This window comes from Crocuta crocuta, unplaced genomic scaffold (assembly GCF_008692635.1).
Source record: "Crocuta crocuta isolate KB4526 unplaced genomic scaffold, BGI_CrCroc_1.0 scaffold234, whole genome shotgun sequence".
NCBI classification, from domain to species: Eukaryota; Metazoa; Chordata; class Mammalia; order Carnivora; family Hyaenidae; genus Crocuta; species Crocuta crocuta.
In genome coordinates, this window is record NW_027529647.1 from 2,904,302 (window position 1) to 2,912,310 (window position 8,009).

Genomic DNA, 8,009 nt, shown 5'->3' on the forward strand with positions numbered 1-8,009 from the left:
CACTTCTGTGAGAAGCACTTCCTTTGTGAGGAGGGTCGCTGCAGCACCGAGCAGTTCACCCACGCCTTCCGCACCGAGATCGACCTCAAGGCGCACAGGACGGCCTGCCACAGCCGCAGCCGCGCCGAGGCCCGCCAGAACCGCCAGATCGACCTGCAGTTCAGCTACGCGCCGCGGCACTCGCGCCGGAACGAGGGTGAGCACGGCCTTCTCTCCGCGGAGCGGGGCTCCGGAGGCCTGCAGAGCTCAGACCCGGGTCCAGGCCTGAGCCCTCAGGCGTCCGCGGACAGGGGACGCGCGTGTTGAGCCTGTGTCTCCTCGGCCTTCAGCAAGCCCCGAGCATCTGAGCACGTCGTGACCACGGGGAGCGCTTTGCAGCAGCGGCTCCTGGGGTCGGGGGGATGGGGGGGTGGACTGTGGAGCGCCAGGGGCTGACACAGACCCTGGAGGTGTCTGCTCCCATCCTCGGGGCTCCTGGAGCGCCTGCCTCGGTCTGGCCCGGGCCCATGACAGGCTGTGTGCTGGCCGCAGGGGTCGTCGGGGGCGAGGACTACGAGGAGGTGGACAGGTACACCCGCCAGGGCCGTGCGGGCCGGGCTGGCGGCCGTGGAGCCCAGCAGAGCCGCCGAGGAAGCTGGAGGTACAAGAGGTGGGAGGACTTGCGTGCCGCTGACGCTCTCCTGGCGCCGCCCCTGAGGTGGTGGCAGCGGCCGACAGCCAGGCTGGGACCAGGCAGAGGGGTTGGGGGACTTTGGCCTTCTGGTGTTTGGCATCGTGTACCTGGCACTGGCCTGCTTAGTGTCCTGAGCAAGCAGGCGTTTCCTGCTCTTTTGTCTAGTTCCAGCCAGAGACACCAGGAACGCACGTTGGGGTGGGTGACAGGGGCCTGTGTCACTTGGGGGCTCCGTGAGGTTGAGCTCTGAAACGCCGCTGGTGCAAACAGACACTCAGACTGGGTGCCGCCCCCAGTGCCGGCCGGGGCGGAGCACTGGCCTCGGGGGTGCCCAGGGAGCCCTAGCCTCCTGCTGCCTCCGCAGCGCCCTCTCCTGGCCAGGGAGGGTGGGCCTGCGCCCGGTGGCGGGACACCTCGGGGGTGGGGGACCCCTCCGCGGCATGTCGCTCTGCGCACCATTCTGGTCCTGGCCCTTGCCCAGCCTGAAGGCCTCCCCCTCCCAGGGAAGAAGAGGACCGGGAAGTGGCAGCTGCCATCCGGGCCTCGGCGGCCGCGCAGCAGCAGCAGCAGCAGCAGCAGCAGCAGCAGGAGACACGCAAGAGTGAGGACCGGGAGGAGGGCAGCAGGCCCAAGAAGGAGGAGGCAGGGGTGCGGGGGCTGGAGGAGCTCCGCGGTGCCCGGCGCCCGCCCCGGACTCAGGGTGAAGGTCCAGGTGAGCTGGCCCTGCCCTGGCGTGGGAGCCGCCTGGGAGGTGAGAGGCAGGCTCCTGGCCGGCATGGTGCCAGGGACTGGCAGGGCACCCATGAGCTCCCCCCGGGTCTGTTCCCACTCCCTGCACGTAGCTCCGCCCTGACACAGGGTCCCTTCATGTCTCATAGGCCCCAAGGAAGCCTCAACAAACGGTCCTGTAAGCCCGGAGGCCCTCCCGGCAGCCAGCCCGGCCGCAGGGGCCGCACTTCCAAGGTACGCGCACGCAGAACGGCGGTAAGGGAGGAGGGCTGCTGCGGGAGGTGGGGGCAGGGCAGGGCAGGGCAGGGCAGGCCCCGCAGACCGCTGACACCACTCCCCTCCTCGGGCCCAGCACCCTCCCCCCCCCGACTTCGAAGCTCAAGGAGGAAGACTTCCCCAGCCTCTGCGCCTCTGTCGCCTCCCCCTCCTCCTCGTCTGCCGCCGGGGCCGCCCTGGGCCCCTCGGGGCCGGCGCTCGCGTCCCACGTCTCTGCCAGGGGCAGGGGCACCTTCCAAGAGGACGACTTCCCGGCCCTGGTGCCCTCCGCCTCCAAGCCCGGCTCCGCCCCCACCAGCCTCATCTCTGCGTGGAACAGCAGCGGCAGCAAGAAGGCGGCGCGTCCCTCCGCAGGGGCCCAGGCTGCGGGCGGGAGCGGCCAGCCCTCCAGGAAGGCCGGCAAGGGCGGCAAGGGCGGCAGGAAGGGCGGGCCTCCCCCCTTGGAGGAGGAGGAGGAGGAGGGCCGCGCCGGCCTCACCGCCCAGGAGCTGCGGAGCGTGCCCACCACGGTGGCCGTCTCCTCCCTGCTGGCGCTGGCCTCCACCCAGACCGTCACCAAGGTCGGCAAGAAGAAGAAGGTGGGCTCAGAGAAGCCAGGTGCTGCGTCGCCGCCCCGACCACCCGCTGACAGAGATGGGCCCCCTGGGGCCGAGCAGGCCCCCGGCGCCCCCACTGGCAGGGCCGAGGGGCCAGTCGCTGTCATCGTCAACGGACACACAGAGGGGCCGGCCCCGGCTCGGAGCACGCCCAAGGAGCCCCCTGGGCTCCCGCGGCCCCTGGGGCCCCTCTCCTGCCCCACAGCCCAAGAAGACTTCCCAGCACTGGGAGTCCCCTGCCCACCCAGGATGCCCCCTCCCCCAGGTACGTGGGTTTGGCTCAGGCCCGCTTCTGGGCAGCTGGGAAGGGGCTGGGTGGTCGAGTCAGACTGGAGCCCGTGGGCCCGGGAAGAGGGGGCTGTGCCGCGGGGCACCCACTGGCCAGCCTGCAGGGACAGGGCAGCCTGTGAGGTGGGGGTCAGCCGCCTCGGAAGCTTAGCGGCACCACCACGAGGAGTCCGCTTACCCTCGTTGCCCCTCACCTCCCAGTACGCTAGAGGAGGGAGTAAGTCGCCCTCGGCCGCCAATGCCCAAGGGAGCTCAGCGGGTGTGCCGGCTTTCAGGCGGGCCGGCCGGCAGGGGGAGCCACACAGCCAGGGTCCCGTTCTGGGCCTTGCGATACCACCCCCTGCAGGTTTCAACGCCGTGGTGCTCCTGAAGGGCACTCCACCCCCACCCCCACCCGGCCTGGTGCCCCCGGTCAGCAAGCCGCCCCCCGGCTTCTCCGGCCTCCTGCCCGGCCCACACCCGGCCTGTGTCCCCAGCACTGCCACCACCACGAAAGCGTAAGTATTGGTGGGCCACCCGGCCTTGCGCCCCCGGGGGCCGGCGGGTGCCCTTCCCTTGGGCCACCCCAAAGGCCAAAGCCGCCACCTCCTCCCCATCTCTCGACCCCCAGACCCAGGCTGACACCTGCACCGCAGGCCTACCTCGTGCCCGAGAACTTCCGGGAGAGGAACCTGCAGCTCATCCAGTCCATCAGGGACTTCTTGCAGAGCGACGAGGCCCGCTTCAGCAAGTTCAAGAGCCACTCGGGGGAGTTCAGACAGGTGAGGCGGGCAGGGGTGTCGGGGGCCGGTGCAGCCACTGCTGGGGCTCAGGCCCACGCTGGACGTGACCAGGTCTGGCTCTGGGTGGCAGGGCGTGATCTCCGCGGCCCAGTATTATAAGAGCTGCCGTGACCTGCTCGGGGAGAACTTCCAGAAGATCTTCAACGAGCTGCTGGTGCTCCTGCCCGACACGGCCAAGCAGCAGGAGCTGCTGTCCGCACACGCGCACTTCCAAGGCCGAGAGAGGCCTCCGGGCACCAAGGCCAAGAAGAAGAAGAACGCGTGGCAGGCCAGCACCCGGCCGGCAGACCTGGACTGCTGCGTGTGCCCCACCTGCCAGCAGGTGCTCGCGCACGGGGACGTCAGCAGCCACCAGGCACTGCATGCCGCCCAGGACAGCGACTTCCCCTCCCTGCAAGCCATCGCCAGGATCCTCACGTAGCCCCCGCCAGCACGGGCAGGAGCCGCCACACCCTCCTTCCTTCCTGCTGGCTGCCACGCAGCCGGGGTCCCCGGGAGGCCGCCTGCTCCGGGCCCTCAGCCGGCCCGCCCGCCAGGGGCCACCAGGAAGGCCCACCCTGCCCCGTCCGCACACCATCGCGTGGGAGTCCACCCAGGGGCCTCCTGGGAGCCGGGCGAAGGCCTCAGTGGCGGGCCGGTCTTGGTTTGTGTTTTCATGCTTTTGAAAGTTGCGAGGGGAGGGAAGGGCTGAGAGGCCGGAGCCTGTCCGTGCTGTGTGAGCTGGTGGCAACACTGGCTGTGTCCAGGCCACACACCCCCACCCCGGCCGGAGGGCTGCGGCACCGTGGTCCCCAAGCCAGCAGATGTGGGTCCACCCGTGCTGGAGTCAGATGTTGAGCGTGTTGTGTAAACAGTTGGCTGTTTCGTGATTCAAGAACGTTCAGGATTAAAAGCAGACACGAAATTGTGCTACTTGAAGTTGTATCTTTTTATGAGACAAGCTGAATCTGGGATCTCAAATTGCCTCTGACGTTTTATAAAACCGTGTATCTTCAAATAAATTTATTTTGCAATAACGCACATAGCTGGTGTTATGAGCGTCTCTGCCCTCCCAGACCACCCCGCAGCTGGGGGGGCTGGGCGGCTCGGCTGTGCTCGCAGGAAGCAGCAACCAGCCAGTGCCCTGTCTGAAGGTGTGGCTGGCACTGCCCCGGCCTCCCAGGAACATACCCGGCCATGTGTGGCCTGTAGCTGTGTACCCAGTCAAACCATCCTTCCAGAACACGGGAGTCCTACGGAGCCGCAGTTTGCACCTGCAGGTAAAGAGCTACCCAGGTAAACAAGCACTTCAGGGGCAGTGGGGGGGCCGTATCTGACATCCTGCAAGAAAATCATTTGTGCTGAATTACTCGCATCTCGTATTTCAGAAGGGGACCAGAGAAATCTCCCCTTTCTGCCCTAAACCATGTAAATAGTTCTAAACACACAACCACATCCAAATAAAGGAAAGGAAATGTCCTTAGAAGAAACAGATGTCTTTCTAAACAAGGAAGGGGGTCCCCACGACGATGAGGGGCCTGGGTGGCGCTGCCTGCCTGTGGCTGCGGCCAGAGCAATGCCCATGGGTAATGGCCACTCAGGGCCCAGCAGCAAAGAGCCTTCACCCTCTTTACCCTCCACTGGGCTACGTAGAGGCCACTTTCCTTCCCTAGGACCCACAAGAAGCCCCTCATTGCTGATGCCCTATTTGCAGGTCTGAGTACAACCAGCCCCACAGAAGAGTAATCTGGAAAATAGGGTATCTCATTAACAGTGTTGAAAATAAGCTGTTCTCAATGAAGCAAGAACCATACCAACACTAGGCAACACTAGTTGATGCCTGCTGTGTCAGAAGCCCTGCTCGGGGCTCTGCATATACGTCAGCACAACCCTCAGCCAGCCCCGTGCCCAGACTCTCGTCCCCCTCTTACAGAAGGGGAGGCTGAGGCACAGATGAGTTGAGAGACTTGCCTGACACAGCCTTGCTCAGATGTGTCAAAGCCAGCATTCCAGCCCCGGGGACGGTTCTCAACACCGTTTCTCTCAACCAGGTTATTAAACAATTAGAAGTCAGGGCGCCTGGGTGGCTCAGTCGGTTAAGCATCCGACTTCGGCTCAGGTCATGATCTCACAGTTTGTGGGTTCGAGCCCCGCATTGGGCTCTGTGCTGACTGCTAGCTCAGAGCCTGGAGCCTGTTTCAGAGTCTGTGTCTCCGTCTCTGACCCTCCCCTGCTCACGCTGTCTCTCTCTCCCTCTCAGAAATAAATAAAAAACATTAAAAAAAAAAGAAAAAGCAAATGGACCAAGCTGGGAAAATCTCCAGAGACTGAGTTGCCACAGGATGCGGCTGCGGAAGCTGCACAGACCACCTGCTGGGGGTCCAACAGAAGGTAGACGTGCAGAGAAGGGGAAGGCAGAAAAAGAATCCCTGCTTTCCCTGGCATTGAAGAAATATAGAAACCTTAATAAGCACCAGGGCGCCCCTGAATGGCTCCGTCAGTAGCGCACGTCACTTGATCTCGGGTCATAAGTTCCAACCCCACATCGGAGTTGTGTGAAGATTGATAAATGGTTGTTTAAACACACACACACACACACACACACACACACACACACACTAAACAATAATTCTTTAAAAAGCCACGTCTGGACATGATACAACTTATAATACATTTTACCAAAAAGAAAACAGATAAGCCACAAAGGATAATCATACTTGTCTGTCTCAAATATAAATAAACGATTAAAAAAAAGTTTAGATAGAAAGCAGAGAGAGAGAGAGAGAGAAAAGAGATGGGCGTCTCTCTGCATTTCAGAGAGCGTGCTCTGAGCAACCCAGGGGAATGTGTGGTGGGGAACTCAGGGACCCCCAGAGCGTGGGCGTCAGCCTGACCTGCACCCGCGCCCCCTTTCTGGATTCTGGGCGCTGATGGGGCAGATCCCAGCCTCTGACACTCACAGGGCAGGAACGACTCCGAGACTGTCTGTGCCGAGTAAACTCACTTACAGTCTTTATTGTAAAGAAGTTGCAGTTGAAACATGGGGACACTGAAAATACACAATCGGGGTTCTTTCAGAAGAGGGAGAGAAAGATCCATATATACAAAAATTGTAAACATGTTCACTTAAATAACCACACATAATTGGCCTACGCTACCACGTACAGGGCTGTCACTCAACTGCAACTCCAGAGGGAGGCGTCTGTCTGTGGGAATGAAATGTGGCAGCCGCATTTGGTATTGACGAAATGTGAAAAGCCGGCTTTGAGCAAAGCAGGAGTAGTCAGCTACGCAGAGGGACCCCAACCTCGGGCTGTGCCTTACCACAGGGGTGCGGGGCAGGCTGCTGCGGGACTGGTCCAGAAAGCCAAGGTAAAGGGGTTTGCACAGATCAGCCGTGTCCAGGGCACTGTGGGCGTGCGGAGCCTCCGGGCCTCCCTCCTTGTGAGGGGCTTGTCTCTCTCTCCATGCACCCAGGTGTCCCTAGTCGCCCTTAGGCAAGGTCTCACCGAAGGAGTGGGAGAGGCCCGGTGGCCAGGCCTAGAGTGTGGTGTCTTCCTAACCCAGAACGCCCACATGTGGGCAGGCTCCCGGGCCAAGGCAGGTTGGAGTGGGAGCGGGGGGCCACGACAGTGAGGCTGCTTGCAGGGAACTACAAGGTGAAGCCCGAGGACTTGACCACAATCACAACATCAACAGGACCAGGCTACTCTAGCGAGCCTGTGCGGGCAAGTGGACAGAGGCTCCAGACAGGGTGCGCACAGCCTCACAGGGCGAGCCACCACAAGGGCAGGGACCGTCACTACCCCCGGGGACATGGGGTGCGAACAGCGCCCTGTCTGGGGGGCAGCCCCCGCACCTAGCTGTGGAGGGCAGCTAGACCCCTGACCCCAGCGTGGACAGGTGAGCCAGGGGCTGGCTGACTCGCGACAGGGACGGCCCCCTCCCAGGCTGATCCACCAGAGGCTGGAGGACACCTGTCCAGGACTGCACTGTCCCCTCCTCAGGACCTCAGGCCTGGGGCCAGCGCCTAAGGGGACAGGGGGAACTTGGGGGCAGGGGGCAGCCCAGGCACCCTGGGGGCTACCCTCTCTTGGCCCCGGATGGCCCACAGTGGCCACCCCCTCTGTCCCTGGCGCTGGGCCAGGAGGACCTGAGGGAGGTCCCAGGAAATCCTGGACCCTGCCCGGCTTGACGGCTGCCTCCCAGCCCTGGTGCGGGCCTGCCGGCCACTAGTAGGCAGGCACCTGGTACCCTTTGGGGCTGGTGTCCAGGGTCTCGGTGAAGGGAGGGCTCTGGTAGGTCTCGGTGCCCTCCACGCCGCTGCCCACCGGGTAGCCAGGATAGGCCTGACCCGCCCCGGCGCCCAGCTGTTCGGTGGCAAAGAGCGACATGTCCGTGCCCAGGCGGAACCGCTGCAGGGCCTTCACAGTGAGCGCCACCTGAGAGGGAGCCCCGGGTCAGCCAGCACCGACCCCGCCCCGCCCCGGTCCCGGCCCGGCCCCCGCCGGCCGCACTCACCCAGCTGAGGATGGAGAAGAAGCTGAAGGCGATGGCGGCCCGCGCCGCGTCCCCCGCCTGCAGCGTGCCAGGCCCGGGCGCCGTGCGCTGCCACTGGTTGGTGAGGAAGCAGAAGCCCACGAACCACAGGAAGGACCAGAGCCCTGCGGGCAGGCGGGAGAGTCA

General features: G+C 63.8%; 2 protein-coding genes across 2 annotated transcripts in view; one reads left to right on the top strand and one right to left on the bottom strand.

Moving 5' to 3' along the window:
• The window catches only part of ZNF598 (zinc finger protein 598, E3 ubiquitin ligase), an 8,999-nt gene extending 4,635 nt beyond the window's left edge, over positions 1 to 4,364 (top strand). Inside the window, 8 exon segments of the mRNA XM_077762782.1 lie at positions 1 to 196; positions 532 to 649; positions 1,177 to 1,385; positions 1,552 to 1,636; positions 1,755 to 2,539; positions 2,909 to 3,059; positions 3,173 to 3,323; positions 3,415 to 4,364. The exon segment at positions 1 to 196 is cut by the window's left edge and continues 336 nt beyond it. Coding sequence (XP_077618908.1) covers positions 1 to 196; positions 532 to 649; positions 1,177 to 1,385; positions 1,552 to 1,636; positions 1,755 to 2,539; positions 2,909 to 3,059; positions 3,173 to 3,323; positions 3,415 to 3,765 — 2,046 coding nt within the window. The 3' untranslated portion in view covers positions 3,766 to 4,364.
• A 1,947-nt stretch (positions 4,365 to 6,311) lies between these two features.
• The window catches only part of SYNGR3 (synaptogyrin 3), a 6,512-nt gene continuing 4,814 nt past the window's right edge, over positions 6,312 to 8,009 (bottom strand). The window contains exons 4-5 of the mRNA XM_077762783.1: positions 7,845 to 7,987; positions 6,312 to 7,765 (exon numbers count right to left, since the gene is read on the bottom strand). Of these exons, the coding sequence (XP_077618909.1) occupies positions 7,556 to 7,765; positions 7,845 to 7,987 (353 nt within the window). The 3' untranslated portion in view covers positions 6,312 to 7,555. The remainder of the gene's footprint in view (positions 7,766 to 7,844; positions 7,988 to 8,009) is intronic.